The sequence below is a fragment of the Opisthocomus hoazin genome, chromosome 3, assembly GCF_030867145.1.
Source record: "Opisthocomus hoazin isolate bOpiHoa1 chromosome 3, bOpiHoa1.hap1, whole genome shotgun sequence".
Taxonomy (NCBI): Eukaryota; Metazoa; Chordata; class Aves; order Opisthocomiformes; family Opisthocomidae; genus Opisthocomus; species Opisthocomus hoazin.
Window position 1 is genome coordinate 27,088,180 of NC_134416.1, and position 17,690 is coordinate 27,105,869.

Here is a 17,690-nt window from a genome sequence, read left to right on the forward strand (position 1 = left end):
AACTAGCTATGTGGCACACTAAATGAGAAGCTAACAAGAGTGTGTGAATTTTTTTCCAGCCATGTTGTACTTCCATGCCTAGGAGGTCTGTACTTGACTATATCCACTGTATATCCACTGCTGCAGTGGATATACAGCCTACTGTCCTAGACAGCTTTTTGAGTTTCCTGCTTGGGTTTAAAGAAACCAGTTGGATATTTTTTCTCTTATGTCTCGCAGTGAGATCCTATCTTCCTGCCTGTGATGACTTTTGCTTCCCGCACTGGGGAGAAGACTCTGCTGGGGCCGGGCAGAGCTCCTGCCACGGAGTGCCTGCGTGCACAGCAAGCTCTGAAGATGCAGCTCCCTCGAACCCATCTCATGAGCATTTCCTTACCTTCCCCTCTCCTCTCACAGGGGAGGCTGGTGGCATGTGCTGAGGGGACAAAGGAGAAGCCAGCAAGGCCAGTCCCTGAGCCAGAGCCTGTGTGGAGTGGTGGAGACCTCAAATCCTCCAGCTCATCACCTGCCCCAGCCCTGGAGTTCATCGCTGGCTCACGGCTCCGACAGCAGGGGCCAGAAAGCTGCTGACCAGCAGCCTGCAATCCTCAGGCAGTCCTGCCCACCTTCCCAGCTCTATTTATCCAGCAGCCTGGCCTCCTTGCTGCCAGCTGAGGGTTACTGCCTCGCTCTATCCTCCGAGCTGCTTGTGTGAGCTCAGTGCCACTGCTGCCAGCCGCCGTGCAGCCTAGCGGCATCGCTCACTGAGGTGCAACCCCTGCGCAGGGGCATTTTCTCTCCAGCAAAGGAGGGAGGTCAATGAGAAGGAGAAAGCTTTCTTCATCTTTGAGCCCAGCTCATTTACTCCAGAGGAGAAGGTTAGAGGGGATGATGCAGCCCTGAAAATGCTACGCTGGGCAGGGATCTAGTTTTTTCCCCCCCTCCCTGTGACATGGGGCTCATGCTACAGGAGTGGTGGTGATGGATTGGGGCAGGAAGGGTAGGTACTCTACCGCTTCCCTTCACCCCTCAAGAGAAGTCCAAGCCTGCTGTCTGTAGGTTTCTTTATTAACATTGTTCTATTTGAATTAATATTTTTAAGCCATGGATGCCTGGCACGTTCGTCAGAGAGACCATCTCATTACCCTGCCCTGCCCTGAGTCCTCTGCTTGTCTTGTCTGCCCGTCCCAGGGCAGGGACACAGGTGGGTTTTGGCTGGAGTTGCTGACGCCAGTGTCAAAGTTCCCACCAATTTCTATAGGCCATACATAGGATTTCAGTTCTAGCTGTCATACGACTTACAAAGTATCGCACACATCTGTGATGCTCTGAAGGCAGTAAATAAAACCAAGCAACACTCACTGCTTTTTTTGGGCTGTTGACATGTCAGGATCACGGTCTGTGTCCCTGGAGAAGCTGAGCAGGAGGCTCAGGTGAAACACTCTAGGAAGTCAAAATGATTTATAGGGCTTTTCCATCTCCTGCCCAAAGATTATTAGTCTTTTAACAGCAGCAGTATTACATAGGACAGCTGACACATTTCTAGTTTTTCCTAGACCAGCTTCTAGTTCACAAACTCCCTCAGGCCCTAAGGAAATAATAAAAAGAAAGATGAGACTAAACGGGCTCAGCTGAATATCCAGCACAGGAGGAAGCCAGCGCTTTGCCTGACTCCCAGGTGCAAGCCTCCGAGAGCCTGCCAAACCACACGCGCGGGTGTCTCCCGGCGCATCCATCTGCCGCATGGCAAGTCTTGGCAGATTATTTCCCCCCTGGTTTCCTTTGCTAGAATAGAAGGGAAAAGCTATAATCTACAGCTTTTTCTGAGTGCTCAGGTAAATTCTGCCTCTGCTTAACTGAACAGGCACTTTGGAGCCTCTGGTAACGCCCTGGGAACCATGCTAAATCCTGCAATGAAGGCTGAGCAGCCATTCACAGAAGGAACTGATGCTGCATTGGCAATTTCAAGCAGTTTTTGCTGGCCTGGCTCTGGCTCTACACATGGCAGGACTTTTTCCCACTGCTGGAACAGAAAATTAAAAATTTTCCATAAACCAGGCCTGAGCACAGCTAGAATAAGAATACCAATACTGGGGGAATCCTGGTTTCTTCAAAGTTAAGGGAAATCAGTCATTAACTTCAGGTTAGCCATGATCCCACTACTGTGACTCAGCTGATTGATAAGTTTCTTTCCAGTTGCTAAGTTTACTTCCAGCTGATATTTTCATATCCTTTATGAAGAAGCCTATTTGAGTAGGGGGGGAAAGAGAGTGACAATTTTATATGAAAAATCTGTGTCTGCATTCTTTTTTGGTTTGCTATTGACAGGGCATCAAAAGTAGTAATAAGAATAACAGCTACTAGTATTTCCATCTTTATGATTTGTCAGCACAAGTACATATAGACAAAAACTTTGGGACCTTCATGAGCATAAAAATTGATGTATCCTCCTGTATTATGTACTCCTGGTTTCATATCTAAGAATTTCAGCACAAGTAGCTAACCTAGGAAAGATTTCTTCAAAAAAGTAGGACAAGAGAAGACCACTTGGCATTTTGTCTGATGTTTTATCTCATAAGAAAATATTTCCTCAGATTTGAACAAATATAGTCACACTTAAAGAAAAAAAGCAAAAAAAAAAATCTCCTGCCAGCTATTTCCAGTAACTATAAAAGCCAGTAGCCTGATTCAACTGCCTTTACTCAGTAGGCATTAAACCAGAGCAAGTCAAAGAATAAAAGGAGATATTAATTCAAATGTTCATTCGTAATTTAACTGCCTGTGAAATGTTCCATTTACTGAATGGAAATGAGGTCGCTTGGCCCAGAAGCCATCCTTTTACAGTCTTGCAGGGTTCACTTCAGAAGCCTTGATAAAAAAAAATCTAAAAAATACAATTTTCAAGTGTAGATGGAAATCCCCAACGGACTTCATCTGACAGCTATTGCATTACAAAACAGAATTACTATTTTAAAGCCTTGGGCACTGGCAGGCCTCTGATGTCGGCTATATAAAACCACACTGACGGACAGTCATCACCAAGGTTAATCTCTGAGAATTAGGACAAGGCAGTCAGTTTTAATATGTCAGAATCAGCTAGGGGCCCATCTGTATCTACTGTGGTCCTTACTTTCTTAAATCCAGTTATATAAAAAGATTTTTAGTCGGAAGTTGTAGGTGATTTTTCAATGAAGACACAATAAAGTAGCAATTGCCCCTTTATTATTAACTAAAGATAAACCCTCAAGGCCTATCTGTGGTAAAGAACTAGTGGAAATAAGTATCACTTAACTGATACCCAGCAGCTCTGACACACCATTTTTCTCATGCGTGGAGCTATTCCTTTTCCTACTGATATTTTTATTGACTTAAGTCAGAATGAGGAAAGGACTTTGAGCCTATTGCTGTGGATTGTTCTGATTCTGAGCAGCAAGACACCAGTGTAACTGGTAGCAGATCTTGTTTCAGATTACTTAGAGAAATGTTGACTGTAACAATCTTGGGAGCAGAAATGAAAATAAACAGTCATTTTTATCAAAATCACATTGAGGGAAAACTTTTCTAGATATGAGTTAAACAGTTAAAGTGAATCAATAAATCAAACATCACCAAACAATTTGAAACCGTCACAGAAGAAAGAAACATTTGCAAAGTACAGAAGGTTTTTTTGCAGGAGACAAAAATAGCCTGGCTCACCCTTCCCTGAAATGGTACTGAAGATTTTCTATGATGTCCTTTGGTGAAAGAAGGAAGCAGCCCCATGTTATCACTCATACACCTATGACTATACAGTTAATACTTGTGCTTGCATCTATCACAACAGGTTTGTGCAAGTCATACCATGTGCACATAGAGGGTGTGTAGATATGTACAACACAAATGAACATATTCCGCCAGTTACGTAAATAGCAGGAGGGTTCTTCTGCCTGTGCAGGCACTATGGGACATGGTGCTGGGAGATGCGGAGATTTTGTATCTCCCTCTGTCTTGCAAAATCCCCCTGGGGCTTTCAGCGTCATGCTCAGGGATAACATCTCTATGTCAAGGGTTGGCTCTCCCCCTGCCAAGCCAGGACACAGCAGAGCAGATGGATTACTAATAAGTAGCAGATAAGGTTACTAGTAGGTAACCAGTATGAGCTGTGCCATGAATACACCCTTCGCAATAAAAATGCATCTGTAAGGTACAAAGCTGGAGTAATAATTAAAAGACATTAATTACTGAAATGATATGACAGTTACATAAATGTTGAAGTAATAAGTGCTATTATTTAGGCAGTTTGTACTTACTGGCATCATCCATAAATTCAAATTCACCCCCTAATTCAGCACTGGTTAGATGGTACTGGTCAGGATCGGTCAGGGCGCTCAGCAGAATCAGCAATACCACTGAATTGATAATCTATGGAGAGGAAAAAGGGAAAAGGGTCAGGCTGCGACAGTAATCCATGGAAAAGCTCTGGGCAGGATATAACCACCACAGCCTGTGCCAACTATGGCAGAGGCTGTTTTCCAACTGTATGACTGTGGTACTTAACTGACACTACAATTAGTTTCTCTGGGTTTGTGTAAACAGGACCTATTTCTTCCCCATGTGGCGGCAGGAAAACGAAACATGGATTACACCTTTTTGTTCTGACTCTATCCCACCCCATCAGACAAGTTATCATTGCTCTTTCAGATTATAAAACATGTCAGCACACCCACTTCTGTTTGTTCTGTTGCAAAAGCTACAATAAATTAAACCAAATAGTTTTGAGATTATTACAAATGGGTGCTGTAGTCAAGGGTTGTTAACGTGGTAGATCTGGTGTCGAGGACAGGCCTTGTGAAGTTGCTGGATGGTCAGCGAGGAGGTGATTTGCTGGAAGACGCTGAGTGTTGAAAGAGGTGATGAGTGATGAGCTGATTCACAGGAGCTGCTAAACCAGGAGGTACTGAGCAGATGAGAGCAGTTGGAAGCGTGAGCCCAGCGTCTGATATGCACCTTCCTGTGTCATATGGCACATACGCTAAGGCTTTGGCTATGAAATGCAATAAGTGACTTAAAGACAAGAATATAGTATTGAGTGATGCAGTAGAAATGGATTGTTGAGTGTCAGGTAGGAAAGGAATGCAGAGGTAGACAAGAGCTATATTTTAAAACATATGAACAAAATGTTCATATCGCTTTGAAGTGAAGAGGGCTAACTGCAGAAAAGAAGGTTGCTCAGCATGAAGTAACACTTCACTAAAGATTTTTCTTCATAATAATAATAATAACCATAATAATAATCTTTAAAAGATTATTCTACAGAACTAGGAAGATAACCAATGAACAGGAAAATGGAGAAAAGAAATTGAATTTGATCACAGCTTACTAACAGCAACAAAAAGGTATAGGAACACAGGCTATATAAAACATTAACTGGTTAGAGAATTTCTTAGATAAGGTAAATGCTCTTTGATAGGCAAATTCCATCAAGTTTAGCTGATACGAGATCTGTTAGCAATGATCTTTTTGAAAAACTGTTGAGAATAGATTGAGTTCACAACACGGGGAAAGAGCAAGCACAGCTTATTCCTTTGCAAAGCAGAAAAACCATGTAAAGCATTTCTAGCTAGACTGTGAGATTTAAGAATAAAATAAACCCAAGAACAGATAATCAAACATTCTGCCCATTAGCACTTCAAATTTGTAAGGTCATAACCAACAACCACCATGGGCCTATCAAGGACAAACCATAATTAACTCATCTTATTTTCCTTCTCTGTCAGGCTAAGAGGCCTTGTGGACAGGGAAAAGGAGGTAGATACCATTTCTTTGCATCTTAGCAAGCCTTTTGACATTATGAGGTTTTCATCAGTGAGCTAAGAAAACCTGGTTTGGTTAAAAGTGCGGGAAGGTGAGTGCACAAACAGCTGGATATCTGTAAGGAAAGAATAGTTGTCAGGGATTCACAGCCAGCACAGCAGAGATATGGATTAGGATTTTCCAGTATCATTGAAAGATTTGGTATTTCTAGTCACTTGTAACTTGTATCTTTCTTTAATTTGCAGACGAAGCCAAGCTGTAAGCACTTTAGGAGATAAGACTAAAAAGATTTTGACCAACTATGGCAGAATGCAGACAATGGAGCACAATTCAGTATGAGCAAGCATAGAGCATCACATTTGTGACAAACTGCAGAAGAACAAGAGGAGAGATAACTGAGTAGGTAATGGTTCCTCTGAAAGGAGTCTGGGTATGATAGCGAGTAAACTGAAGGTGACTCAGTGGCATCCCATGAGCTCATCTTTGCGGCTGCACGGTGGTGGGCAGTACTGTAGAAACCTGGATATTAGACACACAAGTCATCCTCCCACTCGCCCTCCACGGGGCCTCTACAGGAAAGGTCCAGTTCAAAGGCCTTCTAAAATGTACCAAGAAAAACCCTGGGGAGGATCCTGCAACAGAACAGAGGGTGATCAGACACCTGGCTGACAGGGAAAAAAATGAGGTTTAGCAAGGAGAAGGTGGAGGGAGATGCTCTCACTCTTTTATAAGCAGAAAGATGAGGAAATGAAGAAGGCAATAGACTTTTCCCCAGATCCTCTGGGTGATGAGTAAAGTACAAGATTTAAATTACACCAAAAGGAAACTTAGGTTAAGCAGCCTGCTGAACAATAAGAATAATCAGACACCAGAAGAGGTTGTCTGGAGGGGATCAGAGATCTTCATTACTGCATTTTTTCGTAAAACAGTTAAAAAGCTCTGTGTTGGGAGTGCTGTAGCCGTAGATGGTTGTGTCTTGACTTTGAAGACAGATCAGATGACTGTCATGATTCAGTTATATTCTATAAATCCTTTTAATTTTTAAGATTATGTATAACTTTATATTGCAATCCAGTTCTTGCTTTATACTCTTTTGTGGAAAGCTAGAGGACACACACCAGTAATAAATACATAAGAAGGGTACTCAAAATAACCAAGCCATCAGAAGCTATAAATGTATACAGTGTTGCTGTTTTAAAGGTATACAAGTTTAATCTTTTGTACAGCTATAGTCAGGAAGATTGATAAAATACTGACCTAAGGCACTCTGCGTTCTCCATATGGGTATGTCCAAATTCAGATTACATGTTGATCAGCATTGCCTTTAGGTGTCTGTATAAGACTTTGTCCTGACAAGACTTTGTTTGCCTGATCTGAAGTCTGCTGGGGTCAGTAGGAATCTCTCTAATGCTCTTTAGTGCATCACTTTTCTGTTCTATCAGGTTGTACTCTCGAGATCCTCATAATTATCTCTGAGCACCTTCCAACTGTGCTGTCAGCAGCGCAAATGAAATACACCATGTATTTACTTGCTCATCGTCTTTCTCCAAGAAGAAATGTATGCACAGTTGGGAGTATTGTATTTGTTAGGGTTTTTCTTTTGTTTTGAAAGTGATGTGACCCTTGAATTTTGAAAACTGCTTTAATGCATAAATTTAATGTGCCTAAAAACTTAGTGATGTAGCATCTTCCAAGGACACATAATCAAGGGCAAGAGCATGAAGTGACTCACCGTTGATACATGCAGTTGGTATGAGTTGAGATCTCTGTTCTGGGAAAAACAAATGAGAGTTTTCTGCTCTCTCAATATGGCCAAGATTTCCTTCAAGACGTTTTACATTCCTTCAGCAACAAATAATGTAAAGACTAATTAACCATGCTTAGAAGGCATTTTCATTATGTAAAGTTTCAGTAAGCAACTGAGCTCTACACTTTCCCAATAAGACATGTTGCCCTCTTTTTATGGATGAAGAAACAGAAACACGTTCACGAACATTCATCAGGGTGGTGTTCAACGGTAAGAATAAAATGCAAAATATTGCACTGTCAAGTCAGAACTGTGACCACCGGGTCCTGCTGCTCGTTACGGCCATCATGCAACCCAGAGTTACAGGAGAGGAGCCCCAGGGGCACTAACAGGCCTTTCTGGCCCTGCCTAGCTCCACCTGGGGCCTGTCACACCCCTGCCATGGCCCAGGACCCCATTTCAGCTCAGCCTGGGATCATCAGTCCCTGCGCCGGTGGCACCATGGGAGTGCCGGTCTCCAGCCATGCTCCCCAGATGGACTGCTTGAATGTGTGTTCCAGCTTGTCTCCAGTTGTGTCCCTGGTCTCATCCCCTTCTGCTCCTGCTTGGGCCCCCTGGATGGCCTCTGGCCCTGGTTCATCACCTACCATGTTGGGGGCTGTTGATAGACCCCATTGTCAGCCCCCAGTTCTGCACCCGGCCTCAGCCCCTGCAGGGTGGTTCCCACAGTGCCCTAACAGACTGGACAAAGATCCCACTGAAAGTCCTAGAAATGCCCAACTGTGCTCTTATCCTGATACAGAAATAAAACAATAATTTTAAAAATCCACATATCTTGCTTCTCTGGCCACCAGATGGAATACATCCATCTTCTCATCAATGTAGAGGAGGAGAACAACACTGCTTTGTAGAAGCCCCAGAATGTACAGTGAAAAGGGGAAACCAGGAAATATTACGAAGGGAATAGCTTGTCCAAATATTGAAGCATTATTTGGATTTCCTGCTCTGGGCTTAGAAAACACAGTTTCAGCTTTGAGTAGAAGATACTTTAAGCAGCAACAACTGTGTGATAGAAGGGGGAGAAACAGACAACTGTGTCCAGACACGGGGGAGAAAGGCAGCACGTGCTGCGAGCAGGACCGGCACTGCCAGCCGCTGCCACTGCTTCCATCTGTACTGTGATAAAGAACCAACAGCTTACACACGATGTGAGGCAGCTCTGCCAGAGGGAACGTGCAGCATTGAGGATGCAAGGAAGTAACATCATGTCTTCCACAGACAGCATCCAGCACTTAGAAACTATTTAATGCACTGAAATTTCAGACTTCTGCCACCAATGAGTGAGTTGTCTTCTTTTCCACATCATTTGTTCCAGAGATCAGCAATGAACTGTGGTGACCCGTGGAGATAAAATGCAGGGGAGGGAACGTGTCAGGAACTGCTGTATTCACAGATGATGAGAAAATGAGTACCACTATAACTTCAGACCCTTCACAGGAGTGCAGCTGTATCATATCTATCCCAGCTTACCTAAAATAAAATTAGTTCCAGTAGCTCCTAAGAGCATGCCATTAACACAGATCCCTAACTCAAGCAGACAGAGAAGTGCTCAAGCTGGTGACTTACATAGATTTCTGTAAATACTAGAAGAATTGTCAGGATTTACAATGGCTTCGTTTGTCTCTGCCTTCCTCCAGCTTACAGTCAAGAGTTGAAATAAAATTGGTCTGATAAAGGAGTTTAGAAGAGGAAATATTAAGCTTACTTTATCTTGATACACTGCATTAAAAATACACTGATGTTTCTGTTGAAGTCCACACGGTCCCCTCTACAAATATTCTACTACAGTTCTCCCAAGACTTCCCAGTGGAGTGAAGAGAGTACCTTACATTTATAGGAAAAGGTAAGAAAAAAGCTAGCTTTATTTATGAGGGTTCATTTTACAACTGAATCCACGCATGTAACGCTCTGTATGCTGTCTATGTGGTGAAAGATGTTCATACACTGTTAGTTCTGGTTCTGTTTTCAGCCTGACTGAAACTCAAGAGAGATCCACTTAAGCACGCTCCTTAAATCTCTGCGTCAGTGGAGCACTAACTCACTGCCTGTGCTCCCTGTCGGGGGCCCTTTACGCAGCGGGCTGGTTTAATGACAGTGACCAGCCCAGTAATTGGCAGGTACAAAACCCCCATGCTTTTAGATCAGGGGAGAAAAACAGAAAACTGCAAAGATGAACTCTGGTTTTATGATACAAAAAACAATGAAAAAATAGATTTCATGAAAACTGAAAACACAGTCATTGTAGGTTAACCCCCAAGTTTCTGTAATCTGTATCAGTGAATTATGATACTGGGATCGATACAGGCAGTTACCAAAACCATCACTGCAGCTTACTCTATAGTCCAGTACCTGACAAAGTATGAGCTACCAGATGAAAGAGCAGATGACATTTGTGAACAAAAACGGTTGTGACTGATCAGCAAATAACAGCAGCTTTCTCTGAGGACTTTGAACTGCGAGCCATCTCAGCGTGTTGCTGACCAAGGCTCCTAAACCTTGGCCAGGTTTCGCACTGGCGCACACAATTCTAGCGTGTTTTAAAAACTACACAAAACTGGCAGGGTATAGTTTGTTGCCCTCTACAGAGATATTACTGAAGCAAACCACCAGTGACATTAATTTTGCTATTAAAAAATCCTAAATGTATTTAATGAAACTGAACAAAGTCTCAAGCAAAACCCCATACCCTCCATCCCTCTTAAAAAAACTCCGTTTATGACTCTAGATGTTAATTTTCTCTGGAAACAAAACCCCAATCTTAAAACTTTTTGGCTCCTTGAAACTAAACTAACAACAGTAGTCAATAAATACTTTAGAATACTTGGATATTTGAAGTCAATATTACTGTTAGAAAAAGTAAGAATGTATGGAAAATGTACATTTAAGGTAAGTTAACATCCTTAATTCTCTGCGTCTACCTTTGCCTTCCCACTTCACATCATCTTCACATTTTTCTTGCTTTTTTCTTTTAGCATAGAAGACATTAATAAAAGCAAGAATACTTTTGCTCATCAAGAGGACAAAAGAACCCTACAAAAGGGAAAAAAAAAGTCAAGTTTAACTTCATAGTTCAGGGTAGATTTGCACTATCATCCGGGGCGCCTTTCCCAAACTTCTTTTAGCACTGATGATGAGTTCAAGTTTATGATCTATTGCCCCATATAGGCATTTTTCTATCTATTGTCTCTCTCTCCCTGATAGGCAAAGTATATTTTTCTTCTGACTTCTGCTTAAAGAGGAAAGAAGGAAGCAATTTTAGCAATGAAGTTTTTACAGCTGTCTGACTGCTGCAGGGAGCAGGCAAACAATGTGAGAAGGGATGAGGTGTCCCCCTGTGTGCTCAGGTTTCTTTACAGATCTCATGGCAACGGTTCAGTCATCTTCACAGAATCACAGAATGGTAGGGGTTGGAAGGGACCTCTGGGGATCATCTAGCCCACCCCCCCTGCCGAAGCAGGGTCACCTACAGCAGGCTGCACAGGACCTTGTCCAGGTGGGTCTTGAATATCTCCAGAGAAGGAGAATCCACAGCCTCTCTGGGCAGCCTGTTCCAGTGCTCCGTCACCCTCAACGTAAAGAAGTGTCTTCCCCCTCAGGGTACATCGGATCCAGGAGCTACATCTGAGCATACGTCATTGAGTGGCTTGACCTTTTAGGAAAGGAGGAGCAGGAGAACCCTGGCTGCCAGAGTAGATATGTCTCTCTTTTTTCTGCTTTATAAGCTTTCAGCCTCATGCTGAAAAACATTTCAATGCTTCAGTGCTGGGGGACAAGCTGCAGACATGTTAGTGATATACAAAATAACAAACGGTCCAAGGAATGAAACCCAGACACATATAGTTATTTTTTCACCCAATGAAACATAGCAGTCTGAAGGGAAAGAAAGATGGCCACGCAGAGTTGGGTTAAAGGTTAAAGGAATCTTTCACCCCTTTGACCAGTGTAATTATCAGACACTGTTACTGAAACCAAAGGTGAGAGGAATATAGAAAAGGACGAGATGTTTATTCAGGAAATGCAAGTACTTAGTTGTATTACAAAGCATCTGAACAATAAAACATAAGCCTTCATGCTTCAGGTTGTTGCCCATCTTAAAATAATAGCAGAATAGAAGAAAATGTCTTCCTCGCACAAGTTGTTCTTTCCTACTTCCCTGTGTGGTTTCTCAAACCCTATGTTTCTGGCTGCTACCTGAAATACTGAACTGGAAGAGGTAGAGCATTAGTCAGATCAGAAGTAGCAATTAAGTTTTTATGTTCTTTAATCTAGAGAAGACAGGGTAGAGTCTGCAATTCTTGTTGCTTATTTTTCCAAATTACTCACGAGAAGTCAAAGATGATCCAGGCAGGCTCAGACTAGCATAATACAGAGCGCATATAATAGAAAACTGCGTAAAATATTTTAATCAGACTTTATATATAAACTCAACTTTTGTTATTATAACGACACTAAGCACTGAACTTTAAAGGCTATGCTAATTAAATTGATATAGGAAGTCCAGCATAATTTATCAGCACTCTTCTATACAAATGACTCAACTGCTGCCTGCTGCCAGACTTCTAACGCTCCTAAAACCCAAACCACAAGAGGTCTATTACTAATGAAATATGGCAATGATGAAATTTATAAAAGAAATATTAGATGGACAAACTGTGCAGGATGCACACTGGAGGTTTCTGCTTCCCTAGAGATAGATTTTAATTTGTTGTACGCTTCATCTTAGTCCTGTCACGGTTTAAGGAAATGGGATATTTGAATGCAAATTTGTCAGTGGGTTCTTTGTTACTTTTACATTGCATTTAAAGGAAGTTGAACTGTTTCTGAGCAAGGTCTTGAAAATGACTGTAGGGGTCTTCTGCCCAGCCTTGGGGAAATGTATTCATATACCCATATTCAAGCTATAACATTGCCAGACTGACTCACAATTTCTGCTAAAGTGCACCTCCATTCAGCATGATGTGGAGAGCTAGCAAAGAATTGGTATGCATTAAAACCTTACAAGAGAAAAGAGTTGTTCAGCTGGTCAGTTGGAATTTGTCCTTGACTTCCAGAAATTAATTTCTGAGTCTTGCAGGTGACTGTAAAAGTTTGAGGGCAGACCTGTGAAAGTGTTGCTGTTGGTGTGAGTTGTGACAGCTCCCATGGGTCTGAGCCTTTGTGTGGGGTCGTGGCAGAGGATGGGCCAGTTAACACAGCTGTAACTGAGCAGTTGAGCGTCTGGGCTGGATTGCCTGAGTTGTGTCTCACCCACACCAGCTCACGATGCTGTCTGCAACTCAGACTCACCTCGAGCCTCTTTGGACATGCATTACTGCACTGGCAAGAGGATTGTGCCCCAACTTTTGACAGAGAGCCACAGATGCCCACTTAATTAAAAAAAAAACAACACCCAAACACATCAAACCTTTGATCAGCTATACCTATGTAGTCATCACAGGCAATATCCACAGAAACCATGCAAGGGACCGGGGCTGTCAGTAGTAAAATGCATCCTTGCAACACTCTGCAACCCAAGGCAGTGATTTAGTTATGCAAGGAAGAAGTGGGCACCTCACAAAGGATGGTACAGTACAGATAACTACTGAAATGGTAAACAACATGATCACATGAATACAATCTGTCTGGGCACAGCTGTTTCACAGCTGGAAAATGTACCTCCGCCAAGGTGAATATCTGCCACAAATCTGTGTTTCTGCCAAAAGCATTTGCCCTGACTGTTTTAAGTAGCCTAATATATCTCCTGACAGAACAAGACCTTGCTCAGCACAAGCTGGGAATGAAATAAAAAACAGCCACAGCACTTTAAAAAGCTCTTCTAAGGCAGAGGGCTCGAAGGAGCGTAGCCTGAGCTGACTGCAGGCATATGAAAGAGAGCAGAGCCACAGGAGGTCCAGGAACAGTGCACTAGGCTCAAGTCCAGGATATTTCTTCGGTGATGCCTTGCTGGCAGATTCAACACCACTCTCGCACCTTCAGCAGTGAGCATGGTTTTTCCTCTTCCTGTTCTGCTGTTTGGGGATTTAGGGCTTGAAACATCCAGCCCAAATGCAGAACAGCACAGAAACTCCCGTGCACATTTTCACGCCTTGGTCACTTTAAGCTTCCAGGGTTTTAAAGTCAAAGCATGAGCCTCACAATAAAACCAGAGAAAAAGAAAGCAATCAAGGAAATTAATTCCTGGTTGTTTTGCAACATCCGTTCCACATGTCCAGGAATATATAAGACTAATTGCATTTTCACTGACGTCAGTCTAATCAACGATCAGTTTGGGAAGCTTAATGTGTTCTCCTCTGGCTCGCTAAGAGATACATATTAACCTTCAACAGAACTTCTAAACACATTTTACTTGATTAATGTATTACCTCCTCTCCTTTCTATAAATACATTCATTATTTTTGTATAAAAACCAAATGTGATTATAGCATACTAGACTCTTAATGGGTTTCTTCCTTTAACAAGCATTTATGTAAACTTTGCTCCTCTGACAACAAACCATCTGTTTTCTTACTGGGGGAAGACAACTGTTCTTTGTAATCCCAGTGAATTGATTATCCAGTTGAAGGCCTTACTAAGAAAAAAAGGGGGTATTCTAAAAAAGTTTACATTTTCTGAATTGATAACTGTGTCGATTAGAAGAGACAACTGTGTCGCTACCCTGGACAAGTGATGCAGATTATCAGCTACAGTAGCAATGATCCGTATACTCTTTGAGATTTGGGGAGGTAAGAAAACTTGCATAAGTAAGGAGATTAGAGCTTAGAGAAGTTTTCAGAAATGTTTGTGCCGTGTTACAGACTAATGAACAGTTCAGTAAAGCACGGACTGTCCAAAAGTTGCTTACAAGAACTTTTAGCCCTCCAATGCCATGAGAAGTTTTTACAGCAAAACATTAATAAGCACGCTGATGTGTAACAGAGTCTGGAGACGGCTGACAAAATGCCATTTCTGCTCCTCTCTGCAACACAGCAAACACACAAACCTGGCTATTTTCACTCAGAACAGAAAGCACAGATGACACTTATGAATCCATCCTTTTTTCAGATAATCTTTCCAGCCTGTTCATGGATTGATTATGTGATCCAGAGGTGAGTGATCAGGGTTTTTGCAAGCTGTCTTATTGATTGTGCAATTTAAATTCCTCCCATAGGGTACTTTCTTTTGTAATTTAACTGAAGAGGTCCTGAAACATGAATTGGAATGAGGAGGGAAGGAGGTGGGATAAGGTCCTGCACTGCAGAAACCAACCTGAGTTTGTGCATGGTAGGGACAAGTTATTCCAGGAGCTCTCCAGAAGCCATTCTTCAAGCAATTAATTGCTATGTTATTTAATACTGTCTCCCTAGATAAGTTACAATCAGAACGTAGTTATTGAGAAGGTCCTTCAGACAAGATACGTTTTGTTCTTGCTAATGATTAGTGCTGGTCTTTGTTCTTTGCTGTATTATGTCTAAAATGCACCCGTATATTTTCAGTTTCTGAAGAAAGTACCGTGCAGGCCCTGAGCAGGGATTTGTGTGCAGGATCAGTCATTTATTTCCCACTGGTCTTGAAGAAGATGATGAAATGTATGTGATCCACTCCAAGAGCACATACCCTGAACCTCCTCTGACTCTTGTCTCAGTTGGATATTCAACATCTACTTCAATCACACAGGGAAGCCATCGAAAGTAGGATTCATATTTTTCTTTATTCGTGATGAATTCCAGGTTTCCTCTCCACTCTCCTCTAGAGCAAGCATGTGCACAACGCCACAAGTCTCCAGTGAGTTACTTGGGAATGCTACTGTTTTTTTTTTCAAGGTGTCAGATGTTCTTGTATGGAAGGAATTAGAGACAATAGAAAAGCTAATGATAATTTTACAGACATGGCATTTGGACCATAAATATTTAGTCTTTGCAGCCATTTCCACTACAAGAATTGAGAATCTCTAGTAAATTCAGATTATATCCCTGACCCCTTCACCTGCCAGTGGAGAAATCTCACCTGCTGCTGACACTGCATCTCCTACCAAGGGCCGGGAATTGGCCATGTTGTTGGCACCATCCAGCTCTTCCCCTGAATACACTGCCCAGCTCTGGGCATGGAGGGGCAATCACCTAGTGAACCCACAGCGAAGCCCCATTCGGCGAGGCTTCTTTCCCCGGTGCCACCAGTATTGGACTGTTAGTGGAGGTGGTAAAGGCAGTGTTGCCTGCAAGATAACCTGACCCAACACCCCAGCTATATCACACTGGCATGACGTTCCTGGCTGATGAGAAGAAATGGAGCCTTCAACAAGCTGGCTGAGGTACTATGACCATTCGTATGTAGATAAAGTTGGAGATCCTTTATTCTTAGCCAATTTCACTCCATATAAAAACAAATCAAGATAATTTTCTAAGTAAAACACAAGGCCTCATATTGGTATTCATGCAGATTCCCACAACTTGGCACTGGGATAACAGTTTCCAAGCCCCTGTAACATCAGGCTTTCTATTGATGCAGTTTCCCCCTTTTCACAACTTCAGTTCTTTTTTCAGTTTTCAAACTTCAGATTCTCACCAGTTTGAAAAAAATTAATAACTTGATCTTTTCTTAGAATTTCTTTGTTTTTGCTGAAAAGGCCTTTCCACCCTGGTCAACTCCTTACTTCCTTAAGTAAGCTTACAACTGCTTGCTGATGTGAGCAGCCTCAGACTGTGTAAAGGTTGCAGGAGTGGGGACAGAGCAGCTTGGAAGGACCCCAGGGTAGGTATATTTTGTTTACATGAGCAGTCTGTGCTGATCTCTACTGCCTGCCAAGTAAGCCAAGACTTCAGTAATCTTCTATCTGGTATGTAAGCACATCGCCATACATACATGAGCTTGAAAAAGACAAGGAAATAAGTGTGGCCTAATCACAAAACATATACCTTGATTCTCTTTTTGACACCAGGTCAAATGCACTCTACTGATCTTAGCAGGGTGTTCAACCTGTCAATCAATGAGGCCATAGCAACCAGTGCTTTTCTTTCGCTTTACAGTATAAAAAGGCCATCACCAGTACATTTTTTCATCCATTAGGATTCAATCCTCTGATTAAAAAAATGACTGGGATGCAGTCAGAAATTTTGCGTATCTTCAACTGTATGTTCAGAAAAATCCAGAACTGAAATATGACGACTAGCATTTCATGCTGAGCTTCCCACAAACAGCAGCTCAAATGCTGAAGCCACCCTGGCTGAAAACTTCGCTCTGTTTACATTCCTGCCTCATGTTCTTCAGAGGGAGCCACACAACCTGATACCTCTTGGCTGTAAAAGCTTCTCAGCCTTCCATTAGTTTTTATTTTTAGCCCCTCTCTGTCAGGCCCGGGGAGCATGGGCAGCTCTGGCAGGGCCCAACAGGTCCCACCATGGTTCCTGGGGATTTTGGGGACTGTGGGGAGGAGCAGCCCGTGCCCAGGGCACTGCTGCAGCAAGGCGGGTAGCAGAAGGCACTGGGAACACATCAAAACCAAAATCTCCTTCTTTCAACTTTTTTTTTTTTCCTGAACTGATGCCTTAATATTTTGTCTTCCCTCCACCCAAGTCAAGGGGAAATAATTCCCGTTGTCCCAGATGGTGCTGGAGGAGCCTGGGGGTGTGCAGGAAGCCCACTGCCATGTGCCGGGAGAGAGGGAAATCCTTCCATGGCACTGTCAGCATATCTGACGCTGCTCCTTCTTTGTGTTTTAGATAAAGAAAGTGGAGTCCATTTACTCGGGAAGAAGACATGTGGTCTTTATAAATGCTGTTACTGACGGGGATGTTCTTCTGACTCACCAGTACCGACTGGGTCACTTGGAACTGACAGAAATGCTGGCTTTCCCCTGGACCCTGGCACCCGGGGGAGAGGAGAAGGGAAGCTGGCTCGTTTCAGCAGTGTCACTGCCTTGAGCAGCATGCCAATACAGCTGTCTAGAACAAAACCAAGCTTCTGGAAGCAACTTTCTCATCTTCCTTAATTTTTATTCAAAATATGACACTTGTGAGACTTTCATGCCCAAAATGTTTCTGTATTATTACTTGTCACCTCTGACTTCATGTTTGATACAATGCAATGAAGTGTAGTAGAAGAAAACCCAAAGATTAATAACTAGCTGAACCAAACT

The 17,690-nt window shown here is 42.6% G+C and overlaps 1 protein-coding gene across 1 annotated transcript in view; it reads right to left on the reverse strand.

Annotated features, from left to right (window-relative positions):
• LAPTM4B (lysosomal protein transmembrane 4 beta) overlaps window positions 1-17,690 on the reverse strand; it is a 62,570-nt gene that overhangs the window by 41,370 nt on the left and 3,510 nt on the right. Inside the window, exon 2 of the mRNA XM_075415232.1 lies at window positions 4,269-4,380. Coding sequence (XP_075271347.1) covers window positions 4,269-4,380 — 112 coding nt within the window. The remainder of the gene's footprint in view (window positions 1-4,268; window positions 4,381-17,690) is intronic.